Source organism: Cyprinodon tularosa, unplaced genomic scaffold (assembly GCF_016077235.1).
Source record: "Cyprinodon tularosa strain WSP-4 unplaced genomic scaffold, ASM1607723v1 ctg666, whole genome shotgun sequence".
Classification (NCBI taxonomy): domain Eukaryota; kingdom Metazoa; phylum Chordata; class Actinopteri; order Cyprinodontiformes; family Cyprinodontidae; genus Cyprinodon; species Cyprinodon tularosa.
This window is the reverse complement of record NW_024039414.1, coordinates 241921-265428: the sequence shown is the minus strand read 5'-3', so window position 1 is coordinate 265428 and position 23508 is coordinate 241921. Positions and strand designations below refer to the sequence as shown.

Here is a 23508-nt window from a genome sequence, read left to right as displayed (position 1 = left end):
ATAGTGGATAAACTGATACGATTTTATACCTCTAGTATTTACTTTACTCACATTAAATATCATAGTTTCATTTCATATGTAGCTTTAAACAGCCTGTTTATTAACTCTGTTTTTATTAGGCTTTTCATTTATTAGTTTCCACAGTGACTGCTAAGATTTCTTTATTAATATGCACTATTCTGCAGGTTTTTTTGTGTGAAAGTGCTTCTCTTCTGTAGATCATAAAACAACCTGGAAATAGATTATCTTGCTTTCATTTTCTCTGATTTTGAAGTGGTACATCTCCAGCTGCAGCTGCATTTCTATAGGCATTTTTGAGACAGAAGATTTAGAAAAAAATTCAAATAAATACAATTAATACTGTGTTCTGTTGCCCTATTGAAACCTCATGGGTTGAGCTAATGAATTCTCAAACCCCAGCTAACTATATAAAATAATTATGTACATTAACTCTTATGTCATATCGTCATGAAATCAGTTTTGAATCGCACTGAATTCTGAACAGGAGTGATGTTTATGGCATCGTATTGACAGGGCTTATTGAATCACAGTTATATTTTAGAAGTATATCAAGATGCGTATTGAATCAACCTTAGTGGTTGAGATAAACATCCCCACTCTACAGTCATTGGGTGCATCAAAGATGGACAATAAGCTGAGTACAGAGAGCTGGTGAAACGCTTTGTGGAATGGTGTGGAAACACCTAACCTGACTCCGCCAGATGGATTTGCTCCGCATATCCATCTGGAAACCCTCCGCTGAAGTAGTTTTGGAAAGGGGCAAAAATACTGGTTAGCTGATTGGCCTATGTTGGTGATAGACGGGCCAAATAAACCAATCAGATCAACGAAGCATATGACGTACTAACAGAGCGACGACGAAGAGGAGCCAATTGATAGATCAAACTCTTGCCGAAACCAGTCGGGAGAAGAGCAAAAACATCTTTTCCTCTGAGAAAAGCCTCCAGAGCAGTGTTTTGCTCCTCTTTCAGTGAAGAAATACGCTGTAATTCTGATAAAACTTGCTTGATAGCCACGCTAATGCTAGTTTCATTGGCTGAAGCCGCCATGTTCTTTACACTGAACGGTCGCGCTTCTCGTTGCGTCACACCTCAACACGCCTCAAAGCCAACGCTGAATGGAGTTTCGTTTGGTGAACTGCTCCTAATTTTCTTTAACGGAGAGTCTCCAGACTGATCTGGGAGTGAAACCTTGAAAGCTTGCGAGATCAGGATGGTCTCACGAGGCTAGGAAACACCTTCATCTCCCTTATTTTATGAGCAAAATAAGGGAGATGAAGGTGGATTTTAGAAGAAACTGGAACAAGTTTATTAGCATCATGGGAGAAGAAGTGGAGGTGGTGGAGGAGAGTAAATACCTTTGTGTTCACTTGGACAGCAAACGACTGGAGAACTGTGAAGCCGTCAACAAGAAGGGACGGAGCAGATTGAACTTCCTAAGGAAGCCTAGGTCCTTCCGCATTTGCAGTAAAATGCTTCATATCTTCTATCAGTCTGTTGTGGAGAGTGTGATCTTCTCTGCCATCATGTGCTAGGTCAACAGCATCAGAGCTAATGACTTAAAGAAGCTGTACAAGCTAATAAAGAAGGCCAGCTCTTTTCTAGGAACTCCTGTAGAACCTCTGGGTATTATTTCACAAAGAACACTTCATAAAACGAAGAACATTATGGACCATCAGGAGCATCCTGCTCAGAAGACTGTTGAACAATAAAGTGTTTTCAGTTGGTCACTTTAACTTGGAGATTAATAAATATTTTTGAAGTGAATCGGATATAGTTGAGTTGTAGTTTTATCATCTAGAAATGTCAGTGATTATCTCAAAACCATCCCCGTTTCTTTTAAAAACCCAACATTGCTTCTAGTCTATTAAAATAAGGGTCAGGATTCCAAGTGTCGTTGTTATTTCTATATTAGATCTTACAATCCAACATTATGTTAAACAAAAACATTTACAATTTTTGGCAGAAACAGCTGGAACAACCAAAGTAACAAAATTAAAATAAAAAAGACTGGTCCCAGAGACCCCGCCCATTTGGTTCCTCAAAACACTTCCTTTTCCCCCGGGATTGTTTTTTTAACTGTTCATGGTATAAAAAAATAAAACCCCTTTCATTTAAATATATAATAATACAAATTATGTAACTGTGAGTTGTTTTTTTGTTATTGTAGAAAAGAGTAACAGGCTATCAAGGCTAGCACTGAATCCTGCTCTGTCACGATGAGGTCCCTGCTGTTGGTCGTAAAAAGGCACTTTTTTGAAAAACTGGATCCCTCCGCCGCTCAAAGCCCCATCAGACGGGCTGCAGGTTGGATAGTTTGATCCCCTAAAAGAGAGAAAAAGTGTCAAACACAAACATTGTTCCATCGGCTTTACTCTGGTGGCACAGTAACGGTGCGTTCAGACCGAGTGCGGTAGAGGGTGCATCACTGCTCTGCATTTCAGATGCACAGTGTTTGCACCCTGGATCGCATCATCAAATAACCCCTTGCTCACACTGACTCCGGTGCGGTTACCGAGCCGACGGAGACCGCAACTCCCGCACACCCCCTCTCACACCGCCCTTTTGACTACGGTGCGGTGCGGCTCTGCGGCTCCGGCAACAGGTCCGGAGATTGACCCGCGAGAACTGGAGTTCACGTAACTTCACGCGATAACACGACCCAAACAAGGAAGTGTCCAGTAAAGAAATATCGCATTTGGATTTTTCACGCGTGTCAGCACACTTCTCCGCATTTTTTGGCGACTTTTTGACTTTCTACTATGAGTAAGACAGACAATACATGCAAACGAACGTGTTTTATTTTGAAAAAAACAGGAAGTCTTTTATTCTCATTGGAAAACTTCCTGTTTGTGCCGCGATATTTGCGAGAGCTTGTTGCGGAGGGCTCCGGTACGCCGCAAGGATAGCTTTCTTGCGGAATTTTCTGCAGCGCCGGAGTGCCTCGGTAACCGCAGCCGGACAGCTCAGCAGCCGGTGAGAGAGGTTTACGTCTTTTTAATGACTTGGAATCACTGCGGCGCCGCACGCACCGCACCGCAACGGTAAGACCGGAGTCGGTGAGAGCCTGGGGTTAGAGGAGCTTCAGCTGCGTGAAGCTGAAAACCCACTGGAAAAAAACCCAGCAAACAGACTGAATTGTTATTGCTTCCTAATTGCAGGTTTGTGCATTTAAAATGGTCATTTGGAAAATAAAAAAATATATATATATCAAAAAATGCTTATATGTTCTGCTGTTGTTTCAGAAATATTGAAGATCATTTTTTAGATCATCCAGAGGCCAACTATCCTCCATTAAGCTCCGAATTTAATCTAAATTATCTATCCTACTTTTTCAGTGCTACTTTATTTCTGCAGGTAAAACTATCGTTGGTGTTGATTTGCTTTTTAAGATTCAACCGCGATAATTATTTTCAATTGGGCGTGCAGGTGGCGCAGGGTTTAGCGCACACGACCAATGTACGGAGGCCTTAGTCCTCAACGCGGCCGACCCGGGTTCGGATCTGGCCTCTGGTCCTTTGCCGCATGTCTCATACCCCCTTTCCTGTCAGCCTACTGTCAAAAAAAAACGAGCCACTATTCCCCTAAAAACTGAGGTTAGCATGACACGTTGGTCATGTTGCTGTTAGCATAAACAAAACGTGTTGCACAATGCTTGCAAACTGTTGCACTTTTATCCACAACACTCTTTCCGCCGTCATTGTAGGTCACTCTAAATGCAAAGCGGTCCCATACAGCAGACCTATAAAGTGCTGCTGGCGCGTCTTCCAACTCCTGTTCTTTCCCACTCGCCATACCCACACAATTCTCCACAACAACTGATTTTTTTCTGCTACACCCGGCTAAGCTGCTTCATTTCTTCTTGTTTACTACTGGTGGTTGGCTTCGCCTGTGAGAAAAAGGAGCAGCGCATGAACCGAACGCAACACACGCGAATCGAACCGAACGGTTTGGACGGTTTTCCTAAACCACTCCATCCCTAATATATAAAAAATATATAATATTTTAAATTATCACTGCGCTCATTAACTGACATAAACTTATTGCATAACATCACATGTCACTCTTGTGCTGGTAATGAATATAAAAGTGGGCATGTTTACCTTATTTAGTGGCTGGAATGATTGTTCAATATTTAGTCAATAACCAACCTCCCAGAACCTTTGCTTTGGACCTGCCGTTGCCCCTGGCAACCCCATGTCATTTCCTGTCCAGGTCTTGCTGTCTGTCAGCATTTCACAATAAAAGCACAGGTGAAACTTAACATAATGGACTTATGCTAAATTGTTTCTTATAAAAAACGTTTAAATCGCTTGAGGAGACCATACATTTTAGGAAAAGCCCCAAAAGCTCTGAAAAAAATTGCCCACTTTGGTTCATCCAGAGCTGCGTCTGGATAAACGTCGAATTCAGCGGGACTTCCTTGTATCTATACCAGTAGAAAGCACTGATGCTGGGCAGTGTGCAGCGACGGACCGGGCTCTGTGCTGGAGGTAAGTGAGGATGATCGCCTCGGCAATTCCCCACACGGTTTGTAAGCTACAGGAATTCTAACTGAATCCACCGCACTCGCCGCGGACACCGCATCCGGTCTGAACACACCATAAAAGTTAGAGGACTTCAAACCAAGACAGGATTGCATTTTATTCCCATATTTTGATAAAAAGGAGAAAGAAGTGAAGCAGAGGTGCAAAGAGCGACAAGTGAAAAATCCCACCACCAAACAGAGCAACACCACAGCATCGCAATCAGTGAAGCTGCTGAAGAAAGGCAGCAGTGACCCCAGCAGGTGAAATCTGTGTTGCTACCAGCAGGGGGAGCTCCCACACCTTACAGCTTCAGGAATAAAGTGTTCAGGTATAACTTTGTGCCTCTAAGAAAAAAGAAAGAAGTCTTCTTTAAAAGTTTTTCTATTATTGCTTTTTTGTCACACATAAGTATTCCAGATCATATATATATTTTTTAATCTCAGACAATGATAACCATCTGCTACTATATGTTTAATGATTCTACTTTATTTGTTAGACCTCCTTTGCTAAATGTTTCAGTCACTGTCCACATGTTTTAGGTTAAAGCAAACCCAGGCCTGATTACTGCCTCAAAGAATGGATTAATAAATTATTTTTACTGACATCTATCAGTCTAAAAGGGGTTGCTAAGTGGTTGCTAAGACTTGGGAACTTCAGTGAACCGAAGTTTTATTCTTTATCAACAAAAGCAGAAAAGATGGAACAATGCAGACCGTTCCAAAACTACTAAACACACCGACGACTCAGCTAGGAGGTCAGAGAAGAACCAAGATCTACATCTAAAGCTCTGAAGGTTTTTTTTTTTGTTTCTTTAATTAGTCACATTCTCCTACTCTTAAATTGAGATTTCTTTGATGATCTGAGACATAAAAAAAAAAAAAACACAAAGCAGAAGAAATCTATAGGGAAGAAAATACTTTTAGACTTCAGTGTAAAACTCACATTGGTCAAAAACCTAAATAAATTAACCCTAGAACAGTTTAAAACATATTCTTCAGTCTCCAGATACTTTTGCTTTTAATCATAAACTCGGATTTCTTTTTTCATTTCTTAAATCTTTAAGTCTTTTTTGTTACCCTTCCTTCTTTTTGCATTTTATTTTCTCATCGCTGCATTTTTGTTGCTTTTGTTGCAAAAACACTGTAAATTTTTCTCACATGGTGATTTATTAAAGATTATTCTGTTAAAGCAGTTAAACCTGAAAAAGTTAAGCATAATTTTAGTATCTACATTGAAAATGTTGCGTTTTTTTAGGCAGGTTAACAGCTGTAAGGTTAAGCTTGGGAAAATGGCGCCATCTGCTGACTAAAGGGAGTATAAGATGGCTGCCGGCCTGCTGAGGACACACAGGGATCATCAAAAATCATCTGAAAATTAAAATCAATCAGGAACAATTACTCTGAGAGGAAGTGAAAGGTAAAGATTAGCCGTTTGCCATCAGTCTCTACTCACTCAGCGCCTACAGAGGTGTTGGAATGCGGCCCTATCTCAACAACAGACTAGACTGTCAGAGAGGACAGAAGGTCAGGAGGTTAGTACTGGAACACTGCCGCCATGGCCTGAACTCTCAGCTCCCATCAGCCTCCAGAGTGTCTGGGCTACACCGATTGTTGGGTTACCTTCTGCCGGCTCATCATCCAGCTGCGGATCGTCGGAACGAGGATGGAGCCCAGCAGGATCTGAGCCGGGTGGTAGATGAGCAGCGGGACCGAGATCAGAGACAGGTGCTCGTAGCCTTCGAAAACGATCTTCAGCATGGGAATACCTGGAGGGAAAGAAAACACGTGTTGCTGTTGTACTGTTGGATTTTATAAAAAAAATAAATAAACAACCCATATTACAACATATAAACACACAAATCATCAGATAAGCAGGTTAAACTAGTTAAACTATTTCTTAGCAGGGCTATAAATAACCTGCAGGTGTTTAACGGATGCGAGTCTGTTTGAAAGTCGTACCCAGAGTCAGAGACTTGTGAGTGGAGCAGAATATGATGGCGACCGTGTCGGCTGGACTGAATCCTGATCCCGACCTGAAGGGAAGCAGAGTTACAGAAAAAGCTTAGAGCTCCTCGGCTCCCCCTGCTGGAGCAATGCGGTCATTAAAATAATGAAAAACTCTTTTTAAAACTCTTAATATTTTCCTTACAAGCAGTCAGTTTCCTGAAATGAAAACACTTTGAAGCTCTCTGGTCTGGCCGTTTCTTTGTTACAATAAATACAGATTCTGGTTTAATTTTTTTATGCAAATTATTTAAAAAAACCTCCCCTAAAAGGCTGAAAAAAAGCTTCACGTAACCAAACATAATGTTTAATTACTTCCTAAAAAATAAATTAAACAATAAATAAAAGTATGCAAAGCAGATAAAAGGAGAGTCTGGGAGTCCAGACAGTGGCCATTGAGCTAATTATCATCTGACTTGATTCTGATCGTAATGATTAACAACTTTAGAGGCGGTGCAGAAGAGAGGAAAGACGAGGCTGACCTGGTGGAAAAGGCGAACGTCAGCAGCATGAAGCTGACCTGGATGGAGAAAACTGCAGAGGACAGAATAAAGACTTTTCAGCTGCAGTTTTTGGTTTCAGATAAACCACAGAGAAAATCTGGATTTTTTTTTTTATTTTAAAGAAGAGAATCTCTATTAATAAAACAGATGCCTTTGTTATAATTCTATTATAGACTAGACAGATACACAGAAACTACAATATTATTTGCATCCCTGGGAAAGATATTTAAAAAGCCCCAAAATAAATTCATCAATCTAAAGCAGAAGCATGAATCCAAACTAAAAAATGTTTTAAAGATCAAACCTTATGTGTAGAAAATAACTGTTCTACCTTGAACAACCACCTCCTGAAAGTCCCGGGGTCTCTCTTCAGCTCAGTCCACAGCGTTTATTTTCGCCTTCGGTCTGAGACGCCTTTAGAACAAGGCAGGTTTTGCCTTTCGTTGTTGATTTGGTCGTGTGTTTCATACTGTATTTGGATCAATGTCCTGGAGAGACAACACGTTTTCAGTTCCCTGCTGGAGTTTAAAGGTTTTAGAGATCGTGCCATGCAGCTCGATAAGGTTGCCAGAACCTTTAGAGGAAAAAAAAAAAAAGAACAGGCCCAAAGCAACATGCATCCTCTACTGCACCCAAGAGTTGAACTTAGGAAATTTTTCACATTCTGATTCTTTTTTTTCTCCATGCACAGCAGGGATGTTTGTTGCCGTGAAGCTCCACCTGATTAAGAAAGTATTATTGAACTGAACTGAATCACAGCCTCCTCCCACCGGAGCACATTGGTCTACTTAAATCAGCTATGTTACTGTTTTTATGGTCGGACATAGAAGCCTTTTCTTCTTTAATGCATGTGTTCCGAACACACAATGGAGGGTCTGTGGCCTTAAAGTGCTTCATTCCAGCTCATCCTCGACCTTTAGAGGTTTTCTCCTCTACTTTCCTTACCCTGCTACTTACAGCAGAGGTTAAATGTTCAACCATTGCTCTTAATGTATAAATAAAACGTATTAAGGATATTTTCTTCTAATTAATTCAAGTAGAAGCTAAACAGTGGATCTAATCCAATGAAAGAATTGCTTGAAATGATTCAGTTCTTTGTTAAGTTGATATATTTTAGGCGCCATGCATCAACATCTGCAGGTTAGTGTCTCATTAACCCAGAAGGAAAGACCTGCACTGCCCTCAGTGCCGACCACCTGATGCAGGACTTAGTGACCGAAGCTCTAAACCTCACAGAAGGTGGTGGGACATGGAAGTGATGGAAGAGAATAACAGATAGATGGTGGCTAAACATTAACCAAAGCCTCTTTAGCAGAACAGTCATGGTGACAATTGATTAGACTCCCTGTTTTCTTCACTTTCCATGGCATTTTTAAATTTCTGGTGCCACTAAAGGTGTATTTGTCTGGACAAATACAATGATAATAATTAGGCCTATGTTTCAGTTAATTTAAGAGCTTCTACATAGCCACTGTCCATGGTTTTCTAGTATTTAATAGAATCTGCAGTCACAGACCATAAAATCACCAAAAATTGGCAACTAAAACAACCAAGTTATGTAAAAAGTGACTGAGAGAGCAATAACAGAAACAGGAGTGAGGTACGATCTTTATAAAAACACTGAATAAATACTGTTGGGTCAGAAAGTCTTTTTTCTTACATGGCAAAAATGGTTTGGGCTCATGTTAGCTTAGCGTAGCCTTTTCATTTTTATTTATTAGAACTTTAAAGCTGAGAAATATAGACGGTTGAAGAAACGAATATAACATCTCTATAAGCAGGAGTCAGGTCATTTAGAGCAAAGATAAAAGGTGGAAATTAGATCAAACTAAATTATTTACAAAGCACATTTAAACATGTGGGGGACAGCTAATGTCCTAGCCTGACCAAGATGGCGGCGCGGGTACATCGCGAGGCTAACGGTCTCTCCAGATTGTGCAAATTTGCGGTGATTTTCTTGCTCATTTCGGGTCTGTTCGTGCAGAGCAGCTGTGCCCTTACATCGTACACCCGCTATGAGCTTTTGGATATTGGTTTACGGATTTCTGACATGGAACCATTATTTATCCTGCACTTGCTGCTTTTGCACTTCTGGTTAGACATAAACTGCATTTCGTTGCCTTATACCTGTACATGTGTAATGACAATAAAGTTGAATCTAATCTAATCTAATCTAATCTAATCGATTTGTCCTACATTTGCCTCTGGATCCCTCAGTTATCTTCAATTTGTTTCTCAGAGAAAACGACTCATGTCCTCAACCACTAATGAATGAATTTCTGAAGACCAGTATGATCTTTTCTACCGAGTCCTTAAAACGTCAGTTTTCTCATTTTGAACTAGGAAAGTGGCTGTAAGGTGACGATGAGGTCATTTGCAGTTTTAACATCTTTTATATGTTTTTCATCCTTTTGAGAGTTGGATTTGTTCTTTTGCATAAAGTTTATGTTTCTCCCTACTGGGTTTGTTGAGGGGATTTTTTTCCTCTCCCCTGTATTTGTTGTTTATGTTTGTAACAAAAATGCTATAAAAAAAAAAGAAAGAAAATGATTACATTAGCGATTTAACACATTTCCAGCTTGAACTGCCAGCATTGGTATGCTACGGCCACATGAAGCAGGACATAGCATGTTTTCATAAAAGGAAAAAAACCAGCGTCCGCATATATGCACACAGCACACCTAGAGAAGCTGTAGTACCTATGCCGGGCCCCTTGGTGGTGCTGTGGCACTGCTACAAAACAGTAGACACAAACACAGGGCAGCAAAGAGGATCATGGGGGTTAGGTGGGGGCGGAGATATGACATCATTGCTTAAAAGAAAACAGGGATGCGGTTCCTCTGTGCAAATTGAAACGTAAAGCTGCCGTATTACGTTTCCAAAGTTGCCAATTTAGAACAAGGTTCCAAAAATGATGATAAAATAGGCTGTGTCTGAAAGTCCGTCCTAACCCCTAGAGACCCTCAATCACTATATAGAGGGGGGACTATATAGTGGACTCAGTTAACTGACTGTTTGGACTGATGAGCACAGCTTTTCGCTCCCCTTTGGTCATGTGACTCCGCCTCGCTGTATGGTGCCTGCGCCATCTTTGCTTTTAGTCACTGCCACAACAAATTCCATAAGGCTTTGTAAAGAGAGCCCTCACAAAGCAATCTTTGACTGCAGCTGAACCTTCGCTCTAATCCCTAAATCCCTCAATCACTATATAGAGGGGGGACTTTATAGTGAACTCAGTTAACGGACCGTTCAAACAGATGACCACTACTTTTTGCTCCTTGTTAGTCATGATGCTTTGTGAGGAGAGATCTCTGCGCAAAGCATTCCGGGACATAGTCAGTTCAGGTGTTTTTTGAAAAATGTGTCAGGAAATTGTCTATATACCAAACTGAGAGATTGTTGTTCTCTACTTCAAAAACAATTCAGATTTTAAAATGAAAAAACGTTCTATTTTTTTTATAGTTTTTATTTAAACGTGTAACATGGATGCATAAACACCTCATTTTATTTCAGTGTTAAATGCTGCTTAATGCAACGGATTATAATCAAAAATGTCTCCGGACCTTTACTGGTTGTTGGTTTTCTTTAATTGGACCCCGATGGTTTTTATCTAGTTCCCCCTGCACTATACAGTGCCCTATATATAGGTCAGGGCGGACATTCGGACAAAGCCATGGTCTCCCAAAAACAGCAGGTCCTTCAGGAAGCGTCGCCTAGACAACAAAGCAGATTTGCAGAAACACCTAATCTTATTACCCCATTTACACTACCCTAGAAAAACCGTGCCGAGACCGGTCCGAGCTCAGTAACTGAGATAACTTATCGTGTGTAAATGGAAAGCAAACTGAACTGAACCGAGCTAGACACAACCAAACCGAGATAACTGCAGACCAGTTCCAGAGGTGGGCTTGGCTCGGTTCAAGAGCGCATGAGCAGATTGCGTCGTCTCCGTCTGGCTGCACATCGCGATTCACACTCCATTCCAGTAGTTGGCGGTAATGCCCCTCTGGAAGTTGCTTGCCAACCAACACAAAACAGAAGAAGACGAACAACTATAAACAGCAATCGAAATCTTGTCCACACAACATTTTAAATAATAACACCGAAGTACAGCAATAATAATCATGCATAACTTTCTGAATGTGACGGGCGCCGCCATTTTGATTTGCTTGATTCCCTCCTTCGTCGTCTTCTTCTTCTTGTGTTTTATGGCGGTTGGCAAACAACTTTTGGTGCATTACCGCCACCAACTGCTTGATTTCCTCCTTCAATACTGGCAGTAATACCGCAGATCGTCACTAGGAGGCGAGGAGTCGAGGAACTGAGATAGGGTGATGTGTAAACGGTCAGAACCGAACTTGGCCTGGTTAACTGATCCGAGCTTGGACCGGTATCGGCACGGATCGGTTTTTCAAGGGTAGAGTAAATGGGGTACAGTTTGCGTGGATAATCACCTGATGCACACTGGAGAGAAGAAAACAAGGACTGGATTCAATAAAATTACAATCAGATAATTTCCTAATTTGGTGCATTCTTAATTTCTTGGATTATTCACTCAAACATTTTCTTCACCTGAATCTAGTAGTCCTTTTTATTTCCCATTTTTCAGAGTGGCTCTGCGTCCCGCCATTATTATAGCTGATGTCAAGTACCTAAAGATTCAGAGTAAATCTTTAAAAATACTTTGATTTAACAAGAATCATTAGATTTAAATATTCAACGTGATAATGATGATTTTACAAAAATGTATTCTTGTCTGATTGTTTTCCCCACGGATGCAGAAAGATTGATTTTTTTTGAAATATTTGGATTTTTTAGATGAGATCATGCTGCTGCGATAAAAGATAAATTGATTTTGAAGCTTTTAAAATCATCCTTAACAGGGCTGTCATCATTAGAGGAAGACATCACGTCAAAAGGAGCCGTTAATTTAAAGGCGTAATCAGCAGCTTCTGAATACTGACTGATGAGGACGACCAGCAGCAGGCTGGTGGGGTCCAGCTCGATGTTGGGGTTGCTGAAGGTGTCGCAGAACGTGGTGTAGATGATCATGAGGAGGACGGCGCTGCTGATGGCGCCAAACGGAGGCTTTCTTCGGTCCAGGAACGCCCTGAGGAAACTGCGACACACCTGTGTGTAGAGACGAAGACGTTAGCGAGAACAAAGAGCCCACTGGGGGGGGGGGAGAAGAGAGGAGGGCGGCGTCAAACGTCTTCCTACCTGACCCAGGATCAGGGGGACCACAACGGTCATGAAGAGCTGAGAGAAGATGGAGGTGAAGGGAACTGAGGAGGAAGATCCGAGCTGCAGGAGGAGAGGATGGCAAGCTGAGATTTCTCCAGAAGGGAAAGAAGAGCTTAGACAAGGAGGTAACATCTAGTTTTAAAACTCTACCTGCTTCTTCATCGACAGATTTAATCATAATGTAGGTAGAAAAAGTGCTGGGAATGACCTCATGGATCATTATGATCCACAAACACGACCAGCGCTCCAGAAAACTGGAGGATTGTTTGGTTTTATAATGGATGAGATGTAAATCTGTCATCAACTAAAAGATCTGCAAGTTAGTTTAATTCATTTAAAAGTTAAAGCTGATGAGCAGCTCCTTAAGCTCCTTCTACATTAACAGGGATCAGGTTCTGGTTTGCAAACCTTGTTCTTTGTGATGAACAATGGAGACTGACAGAGATCTGAGGGATCACTTGGAGGGGTGATCTACCACCGCATGAGACGGAGAGAGGTTTCAAAAGGCAGGGGAGATAAAACCATCCGGTCAGGATGATGAACAGACTCCAGCCAATAAAGTCTGACTAGCGATAGCGAACAGGACGCTCTAATAAGGTTTAAAGATATGAAACCTAGAAAAATGGCAGGTGATTAGGGCCCTATAATTTCTGCGATCACGGAATCGCGGATTTGGCAAATTAATGCGGAATCTAGTGTAAACGCGGAATTTCTATATTTGAAATGAAATTCTGTTTTTGTGTGGGAGAAGAACGTATGTCGGGGGGAAATGCACACTGGGGGGACGCAAATCTGGGCGACACATCCCCTCCCTCTCCGTCATTTCCGCTCACCCTCCCCCATCAAAACATTGAAAAAATGGCGAAGCGGCTCTCCACAGCTCCGCTTTGGGCGAAAAAGTTGAGAAACACGACGCTAAGCCCTGAGTACAGGGCCGAGCAGTGCCCTCGTGACTTTTACGTGTCAGGTGAACTGTTGTTTTGCAAGTTTTGTCAACATTCCATTGATTGGAAACGCAAAAATACATATATAAAACGGAAAAACGGAATTTTCAAAAATTAAAATGGGGGAAAAAAATGGAATTTGGAAAAAAATAAAAGGGATTTTATAGGGCCCTAGGTGATGAATGATGAATTAAAGGTGAAACAAAGATTTAAATTGTCTGATTTAGAAAAAAAGATATTTTGGCTGCTTAAAATGTTTTGTTTTGAAAATATAGAAAAATATTTTCCTTTAAATCTAAAATATTTGTTTAACTGAGACAGAATTAACGTTCAGTTAATACATGCAAATGTTATTTTATATTGAGTTTTGTATTATTTCTGTTTCCTTTTAAACCGCGATCGCATCCATTACCTGCATGCCTGCATCCACCTGACTGCTTAAGACACCTGAGCCTAACCTTGGGTTTACAGTAATAATGGTTCTTTTTCATCTAAAAGAGGTTAATATATATTTAAACTAGTTTTTTTTATTTTTTTTTATTTTATAAGGCGCCTCGAAAAAACATTTGCTGTGAATAGAAGCAAACTAAATGGGATAATGAATCTTATAAGATCTTAAAAATTCAATTTATTACACAGACAAATCTGTTTGGTTTCAGTGAAGCTCTAAACCCATTGCTCTGATTGGCAAAAAAAAAGACATTTATTTTATTACGAAAATTCATATTTGTTTTTCTTTCCCTCCCCCAAAGAAATATGCATCTAGAGACGTCCTGATCTGATGTCAGCCGAGGTACAAAAACTGGACTATTTTAACCTGCATCTAAAAGAAAACTGATGTTTCAACTGTTCTCATTTCTATTGCTGTTGACAGTTGTTGATATCCCATCTTGTTAAGATCAATCTATAATTAAAGCCCTAATATTGTTATTGTATCACAAATGAACAAGTTGCATCGGGACACCCCTAGATTTATCCAAATATTTAAATCAAATAATAAAAAAAAGGCTGATTTTCCTTGAGTTATCGCAGATCCAAAACTTTGCAAATTAAACTCATTATTAACTCGTTTAGGCTGAGCTGGATAAAAACCTACGGAAAATTGTTAATTATTTTCAGCAGGAAGAGCTGGATTTAAGAACTTGCTGGGTTTAATAAAATTAAGGATAAATGCAAAGGATAATGCCGTGATTTAAAAAAGAGAGAAACTCTATTGCAATTCTAAAAAGACCACTTTAAAAATCATAATTTGCCTGCAATAAATAAATTCTCCATCAGCTGTGTACACAGAGCCAGAACACCTTCTTCCTGTGTGACTTACAAAGAGCAGCAGCAGCAGCGGGGTCACCACGATCCCCTGCAGCAAAGAACAGAAACCGTTAAACCTTGTCTGCTGAGGCTGCCGGCCCCACCCACAGCACATCCTTTCCTCACCAGGAAGCTCCCGAACGCAGAGTTGAAGATGGCAGCGGCCTGGAGACACAGAGAGCAATCAGTCAGCAGAGGGGAGGCGGGGGGAAGCGACAGGCAGACTCACCCAGCGCTCATCTCTGGGGTCAAACCGTGAGGGTCACCTCGTTGCCTCCGACGGCTTTGGTGAGAATAACGGCGGACGACACCGGAGGGGGCATGCAGCTCACCGTCTGTAACCTAGGCAACAACGAAAGGACGAGGAGGGTGAACTGAGGAACAGGAAGAGGAACAAAGAGGATCATCTGCTAAAGAGCTGAAGGTTCTCAGTATGATGCTGGTGAAAATGGAGACTGTTAGTTCCTCCTAATGAAAGCTGCATTCAGGTGCTGAAACTCTGAAGTAGAAAACAACCAGACTTCTACTGTTGTTAACTTAAAAGATGTATCTTATTCCTTATTTCTGAAAAATTAAAATAAAAAAAATTAAGATTAATAAGGTTGCCCAAACCTTTATATATATATATATATATATATATATATATATATATATATATATATATATATATATATATATATATATATATATAAATAAATGTTTGTATATCTGGAGCTTGCAACACAAGTAATTTCCCTCTGGGATTATTAAAGTATGTCTGATTCTGATATTTAGGAAAAAAAAGTAATTAAGATTAATAAGTTTGCCCAAACCTATATATATATATATCAGTGTACATACGGCGCTTCCATGGCTCAGAGCGACATCTGTTCATTCATTTGTTCTTGGATGTGTACATTTAACTGATAAACTAGCTTACTGTGTAAAACCAATAGCTGCAAATACTTAACGCGTTATATTTTTATTGCTAGTTGTCAAGAAAGTCAGCTCAGAAAGGGGATAATTAAAATAGAAGCTAGTTTTTGAAAGTGATGTATGTAAATTGTCTTTTTTATGATGAAACACAAAAAAAAGACTAATCAGATATGGTAGGAATAAACCTGAGATTATATTCTTAAACCATATTGATTATTGATCACTGATAAAATAATTGACACCAGCATAAGAGACTTAATTTGTAATTTTCCTTGAGCCATGTATCATGTATTTAGAGAAAGCGCTGTGCTCAGATCGGACGAAATAACCCTTCAGACAAAAAAAAACTACATTGGAAAATGGCAGAAGCAGCATCATGTTGTGGAGATTATTTACCTTAAAGTTAAAAGAATACATTGATGGACGTAAATACGGGCCAGCCCTTGAAGGAGCCATGAGACAGATTCACCTAAACTTAAAGCCTCGGTGTAACGACTCAAAGGTCCGAACAAAACTCAACATAGCAGCTAAGGGAAGAATGAATTTCATGTTCAGAGTTGTTCTGCATCCAATCTAATTGAGCCCAAAGGTTGCTGTGGATCTGTTTTATCATCTCTTTAGTAATCTCTGAAGAAGATGGTGGAAAAACAAGAAATCCATCTTAAAACTGCAGCATCAGACTGACCGTTTCACCACTGAGGCCCCAAAGAAAACCCACTGAGCTTCAACCTAAACGTGATGCTGAAGGTTTGGCCCTCACCTCTACATTCTGGCTCCTAAAACAACAACCAGACACACAGAGGGCCCACTGTAAGGACCGTTACTGTGGCTCTTTGTGTGGGATCCTCAGGTACAGTTAGGATCAGAGCCCAACAGGGAGCAGCATTCACAAACACACTGTACCCTTTGAGCAGCCACTGGTCGATGGCGGTCAGCGCCAGGAACTGGAGCAGCAGCCAGATGGCCAGAGGGAAGAAGACCAGCGTGAAGGACTGGACGAAGAGGTGGAGGCGGACATGAAGCAGCGCGCTCCTCAGCTCCTAACGCAGACATGCAGAGAGAGAGAGAAAGAGAGTTAGACATGGGGGGGAGGCGTCTGAGCCGCACCTGAAGGCATCACCGCTGGTTCTCACCTCTGTTTTCAGAGACAGGCCGCTGTTGAAGAAGATGAGGGAAACGGCGAAGTAAGCAATGGTTATCTCTGGCTTTAATGGACCTGAAAGGAAGAAAAACGTTGACTAGTTCATACTAGTAAGGATATAAGTAACCTCTGATCAACCTGAACTATAAGGCTAAAATAGGCCCTTAGATTAACATAAAATAAGATTATATAGGAGCTACTATGTAAAAAGCATTACAAAGCAGCTTTTTCCCTCTAAAAACTTGAACAACAATGTCAGATAACTGGTTATGTGGAGAGTGGGTCCTCATAAATGCAGCTCAGCTGATCCCACATCCTGGACTATAATCTGTTTTCACACAAACCATTTTAGATAGAGCGCTTTAATAAACCTAGCAGACATAGAGCTGATTTTCATCTCTTTAACAATCTGTAGACTTTTAGAGCCATTATTTCTAAACAGCTTTCCAAAGATGGGCACAATTTATTGTTTTATGTGGATTTTATTTAAAGGAATCAGGAAAAAGAGATGTTCAATACATTTCACTACAAAGTTCTAAGATTTATTTATAGAAAAAAACGAAAAACTATTTTTAATATTTCTTTCTTGTTATAATAAGGCTCCTTTCTTTATCATTTGTCTGAGCAAAATATTTTCAACATGTAAATAATATAATATTTTTGATTTTACATGCTAATTAATGTATAATAAAAATCTCAGATAATGTTTTTTATTATTAATTAATCTTTATGAGATTGCGACAGGCATCAACGGTTGGAAAGTGTGAACATAAATACTTTATTAGATCAAAATCAGGATTTTCGATGAGCACCTGAAGGCAACACAGCAGCAGGTTATTTTATCTACAGGTGAAGCTAAACTACAGATTAGGATCCTTATCAGGCTGTTTTATTGTTGCTGAGATAATCCCTGTGGCACAATAAATAAAAAAACTCTCTTCAGATTAACTTTGAGTACCTTTGGAGGATTTTCTATTTTAAAGCCAGTAGTTGTTTTTTTTTTCAGGTGTGTTGACACTCCTGCTGAATGCAACGTGTCACTATGATCCTAGATACGAGGAAACAACCCCGAGTATCTCCGAGTTAATTCATTTTACATTCAGCTCTTAGTTCTTTCAAAGTTTTTAATATCTAAAGTTAAAAACTGCAGACTTATCCCAAAGTTCTAATGTCTTAAGTCGGAGCCTCACCTCCTTTAACACCGACACTGGGCTGCAGTTTGGCCGACAGGATGACCAGCACTATCCCGATGATGAACCACTCTTTCCGCAGCCTCGCCAGGAGGCCCATGTTTCAGCCTCCGCTCCGGCCACCCCGCCGGCCCTCCTCTCGCTGCAGCCGGGCTCTGGTTTCTATAACCTGCCGCTGCTTTTTTTCCTTCGGGGAGTTCTGGTCTGAAAACAGCAGCGTAGCGAGAGGATCCTCTTCCGGTCACGTGGGCCGCGGCGGGACCGTAATTACCAAAGTAAAGGCGAAGGTAGACAGGTTACCGTAATAGATGTAAAACGCACGCTCAAAACAATGACAAACGCAGCAATACCATCAAAAAATAAAAAGGTACTTTTAAATTGACTTAAAGAACTAATGACTAACTTTGTCATGATATAAATGTCTCATTGCTAAAATTAAACGAAAATAATAGCCAATTTGTCATTCAGTTCTTTCTTTTTTTTAACCTTTATTTGAAATCAAATTTTGTTTTAATTAAAGTTGAGACACCAGTTAACAAAAGAACAATCACAGAATAGTTTTAATAATATGAATTACGTAAACGAGTTTACTATAAAAATTTCTAATAACAGATTACTGTATTATTTATTGGACAAAATAAATGAAAATGAAATAAACAATAAAAAAGCAATTAAATGAAATGATTTTGTTACAACATAATCTAAGAATATATTTTCAATTGCCTTATAAGAGCAGAAAAAGAAAAATCTATTAATATTAAAATGTTTTTAAATTAATTTAAAATAAACTGATTCTATAAATCTAAATAGGATCATAAAGTGAAATTAAAATAATCTTTTTTTCATTCATGGTTTATAATGCTAATATATGATTTATAAAACAGATATAGCTGGATAATTATAGAATACAGTAACAGCCTTAACAATCAAACCAACAAAAAATAAAATCCAGAGTAATTTCTACATTATTACAATGAAAAAACAGAAAACAGAAAGAAAGCCATATAAAGACAATATTCTGAACTAGATCACATCGATTTAAACAAGACATTGTCATCACAAACACTACAGAATAAACATTTATTTATAATGCTGTTTTATTCACATCTGGCACATATGCGTTGACAGAAAATATTAAAAGCCTTTTGGATCTAAAAACTATTATAAAGCTCTGATTCAATGTAAATCTATTAGAACTGCAGAAACTGAAAATGTGTTGATATATGAAATTGTGTTGCATAAATAAATTCAGACAATTAATCTGCTGATAAATGCAAAATCCAAAATAGTTTTAAATCCTTTTTAGATGCACATGTGTAGAGCCCTAGAAATAGAATAGTGTAGAACATAATAAAGTTAAAATTATCATATTGGGCAAGCATTTATTTGATTCATTATTGAGTTAGTAAAATTCATTTGGTTTATGACAAAATATGTGCTCAAACTACTTTCTTTTATTTTTTATTTGTATTTCATATATTTCTGTAATTACAATACCCCTTTAAGAGGACACGATGCATGATGGGAAGAAGAAAGTTCATGATCTGTGTATATGTTAAAAAGGAGGAAAAAAACTATATATGCTGTATGCTTGAACCGTGGATTTAGTTTAATAAAGTTGCACAAAAGGGAAAAACTATGTGCTTTTCTTAGTTCTTTTTAAGGGTGCAACATAAATTTTGGTGTTTCCGCCCGGTTCAGCATAATTTTTTCTTCTGAAATGAGAAGTAAATTTTTTTTTTTGAAGAGGAACTACTTTTCGGCGGAGCAACACGGACGGGCTAGTGGCTATGCTAAGTGGCTATGCTAAGTGGCTATGTAGCTAGCCCGACAAGACAACATCTACAGCTAAAAATAAAGACAACAACCAATGAAGAAACGGACATGAGTGTTTCCAAGCTGTGAATCCTTAAAAGAAAAAAACAAGGCATCATGGACAGTGAGTGGGAATCTCTTTTTGCCGATATTGAGACAAAACTGGTTACTCTGTCACTGGATGAGCTAAATGCCCTAGGTGAAGCACTAGGCTTGCAGCTGAGTGAAGAGGTGAAATCATGTCGGTTAATAAGAAGAAAAATACTTATTCACTTGGAAAGTGAGGATGTCACGTCTTTAGAGGACAATGGATTCTCCGTGTTATTGACCACTAATGATTTGATAGAAGACATCAGTAAGAAAGCTGCTATGAGTGCCGTGCCGGCTGCTGCGGCGGAGCGCACCACTGCTGAGCAACAAGTGGTCGCTGAGCAACCTCTGCTGGTAGAAATCGGTACTACACCTTTAGTTCTACCACCGCATATATCAAGCAGCTCTCCAAGTTCTGAAAGAGAGTCATCACAAGTCAAAGACCAAGTAAATTTGCATCCAATATACAGAAAGGATTTTCGGATTATTGGACAAATTGGTGATGTGGGACAAAAAGATAAACTAAACTTCACTAGTCTTGAAAGACAAATGGAAAGAGGACTAAAAAAAGGATACGACGAGGGAGAGATTGTTGAAGCAGTGATCCAAGCCATTGCACCTGATGTGAAATTAAAAAGTTATCTAGAGAGTAGGTCAGAATTATCCTTGAGCTCTCTTAGGCAAGTGCTTAGGACACACTTCATAGAGAAAGATGCAACAGAACTCTATCATGCTTTGACACGTGCAGTACAAGATCCCAGAGAAACTCCTGTTCAGTTTCTCATACGCACCATGGACCTTAGACAAAAAGTGTTGACTGCTTCTAATAGAGCCAAAGCTGGACTTAAATACAACCCTGAGCTCGTGCAGACACAGTTTTTGCAAACTATTCTGACTGGATTACAAGATGATGCTGTAAGAGTGGACATTAAACAGTACCTGCAGGACGCTACTGTTAGTGATGAAGTGCTGCTTGAGAAAATGAGCGCTGCCTACAGTGTTGAACTCGAAAGAAGGAATAAACTTTCAACCAGACAAAAGAGCATCAAAGTGGCTTCAGTTCAGGAAGAGGATAACTGCAAAAATGAAAATACTGGAAGCTCAAAGAAAAGCAAAAACCAGACAGAAAAGCCAAACCCAATTGTGGAAAAGCTGGAAGCTAATAACAAGGTTATTTGTGAGGCTATCCAAAATCTTTCAACACAAGTTGCTAATTTGACTCAGGCAAAAGTGAAAACTGAAGACAAAAACATAAGAAGTAAACCATATTATTCAAGTGCTACCAGAAAGAGCCCCAGAAAATGTCGTCAATGTGAACAGTCAAACCCAGAAGGAAAATGTACACACTGTTTTAAATGTGGAAGCAGTGAACATTGGGCTGTTGGTTGTCGAAAAAAGAAAGACTCAACAGTTAATGTCAATAAAATTGAGGTACACATTGCGAATGTTATTGACAGTGTTGTTCCACAAAATGACGTGTCTTTGTCAAAAAAACAGGAGAAGACAGCAAAACTAATAGGACGCAGAAACCTTGTCCAGTGCAACATTGGAGGAGTTCCAGTCACAGCTCTTTGGGACACCGGATCACAAGTGTCAATTGTGGATCTAAATTGGAAAAAAGAACATCTACCAGACGCCGACGTTCGATCAGTGAGTGAACTTCTTGAGGAAGGTATGTTAGATCTTTCTGCAGCAAATGGGACTGAGATACCTTATGAGGGTTGGGTAGGAGTTGAGTTTAGCCTTACAGAAAACAGAGACAGTGAACTGTTAGTACCATTTCTTGTAAGCTCTCAGCCAATCGCCAAGCCAATAGTGGGTTTCAATGTCATAGAAGAACTTGCAAAGTCCAACATATCAACAGATAGGACTCTCCCCAACAAGTTTTTGCACAGCCTTGGGTCAGCATTAGATGTAGGACACAAAAAAGCAAAAGCAGTGTTCTCTGTGTTAAGTAAAGAGAAATCTATTTCGGAGAATCAAACAGTAAGGCTAGGGAGACAAGATGTTATTATCCCAAAACGTCAAATGTTCAAAGTAATCTGTGGAAAATTCAAGAAAAATGTGCTAAAGGGACAATATGCAGTTTTGGAACCAAATGAAAGCACACCATGGCCAGAAGGATTACAAATACAGCAGCAGCTAATGCACATACCAGCTAATGAGGGAGCCACAATTTCAGTTGTAGTCGAAAACAACACAGACAACAATATCAGACTACAAAACAGGACAATAATTGGTTCGCTATTTCCAGTGGATAACATACAAGATGTAAAAGAAATCACAAAAAGGCCACAAAATGAAATTGGACATATGCACACCAAAGACATGAAAATGACACCAGAAAATGAAGGAAAAACTGAGAAACAAACATGGGATCCACCAGTGGATGTTTCACACTTAACAGCGGAACAGCAAGAAATAGTGAGAAAAATGCTAAGAGAGGAAAGTGAGGTTTTTGCACAAAATGAGTGGGATACAGGATGCATACCTGATCTGCAGATGAAAATACATCTCAAAGACAGCATTCCAGTGACAAAAACATATAATTCAATCCCTCGTCATTTGTATCAGGAAGTGAAAAAGCACATTCAAGATCTACTCAGTAAGGGGTGGATACAGGAGTCAACTTCATCTTACTCATCACCAATCGTAATTGTGAGGAAAAAAGACTCTACCATCCGACTTTGTGTGGACTACAGACAATTAAATGAAAAGACACACCCCGACAGACACCCCATTCCAAGAGTTCAGGAAATTTTGGAAAATCTGGGTGGAAATTCCTGGTTTACAGTGCTAGACCAAGGAAAAGCTTACCACCAAGGCTTTGTTAGTCCAGAGAGCCGAGCATGCACTGCCTTCATCTCACCATGGGGACTTTATGAATGGCTGAGGATACCCTTCGGTCTAACAAATGCCCCAGCTGCCTTTCAGAGGTATATGGAGGGTTGTCTTGGAGATCTGAGGGATGAGATATGTGTGCCCTACCTCGATGATGTTTTAGTTTTTAGCAAAGATTTTGACCAGCATGTGGAAAATGTGAGAAAAGTTTTACAAAGACAAAAAGAATGTGGAATCAAACTCAGAGCAAACAAATGTGATTTTTTTAAAAGAGAAGTGTGTTATGTTGGCCGTGTCGTTTCAAAAGATGGATACCGGATGAATCCAAAAGAAGTAGAAGCTGTACAATCTTTGAAAAAGTCATGTCCTAAAACAGTCAGGGAAGTAAGATCCCTTGTAGGTTTTTTAGGCTACTACAGATTATTCATAGCCGACTTCTCAAGGATAGCAAAACCACTGTATGATCTGTTGTCATATCCAAAGATAAAGAACAAATCCTCAAAGAAAGGTTCTTCACAGTTGCCACCATCTCAGTCAGTGGAATGGACAACATTACAGCAGGAGGCACTTGAAAGACTTGTAGACGCTTTATCAGATCCACCAGTAATGGCCTATCCAGACCTTGAAAAACCATTTGTGTTGCAGGTGGATGCGTCAGAGGAAGGTCTTGGGGCTGTCCTTTATCAAAGGCAGGATGGAGCATTAAGAGTAATAGGCTATGGTTCACGTACACTCACTCCAGCTGAGAAAAACTACAAACTTCATTCAGGGAAGCTTGAGTTTTTAGCTCTGAAGTGGGCTGTCACTGAGCGGTTTCGAGATTACCTTTTCCATGCTCCACACTTCACAGTGTACAGTGACAACAACCCCTTGACATATGTGATGAAAAGTGCTAAACTGAATGCCGTAGGACATCGCTGGGTCTCAGAATTAGCTGATTTCCGTTTTACTCTGAAGTACAGACC

At 39.8% G+C, this 23508-nt stretch overlaps 2 protein-coding genes across 5 annotated transcripts; one reads left to right on the top strand and one right to left on the bottom strand.

Annotated features, from left to right (window-relative positions):
* Positions 1 to 1912: 1912 nt before the first annotated feature.
* slc10a7 (solute carrier family 10 member 7) lies at positions 1913 to 18053 on the bottom strand. 4 transcript variants are annotated; one of them, XM_038267234.1, is made up of 13 exons: positions 17798 to 18052; positions 16600 to 16682; positions 16370 to 16506; positions 14818 to 14893; positions 14678 to 14716; positions 14565 to 14600; positions 12276 to 12359; positions 12020 to 12185; positions 7035 to 7086; positions 6508 to 6581; positions 6169 to 6314; positions 6002 to 6053; positions 1913 to 2345 (listed from the first exon to the last, which is right to left on the bottom strand). In XM_038267234.1, exons 1-12 carry the CDS (start codon positions 17895 to 17897, stop codon positions 6033 to 6035), a joined length of 1014 nt encoding a protein of 337 aa, XP_038123162.1. In that variant the 5' UTR covers positions 17898 to 18052; the 3' UTR covers positions 1913 to 2345; positions 6002 to 6032. The 4 variants fall into 4 exon arrangements, 3 of the variants coding, with proteins under 3 accessions (XP_038123162.1, XP_038123161.1, XP_038123163.1); XM_038267233.1 differs by lacking the exon at positions 6002 to 6053; XM_038267235.1 differs by lacking the exons at positions 1913 to 2345; positions 6002 to 6053; positions 6169 to 6314; positions 6508 to 6581; positions 7035 to 7086 and adding an exon at positions 7415 to 7543 and having other exon boundaries at positions 17798 to 18053.
* A 2441-nt stretch (positions 18054 to 20494) lies between these two features.
* Positions 20495 to 23249, top strand: LOC119771336. Its single transcript, XM_038267205.1, has 4 exons — positions 20495 to 21133; positions 21200 to 21688; positions 23027 to 23076; positions 23189 to 23249. Exons 1-4 carry the CDS (start codon positions 20495 to 20497, stop codon positions 23247 to 23249), a joined length of 1239 nt encoding a protein of 412 aa, XP_038123133.1.
* The last annotated feature ends 259 nt before the right edge of the window (positions 23250 to 23508 follow it).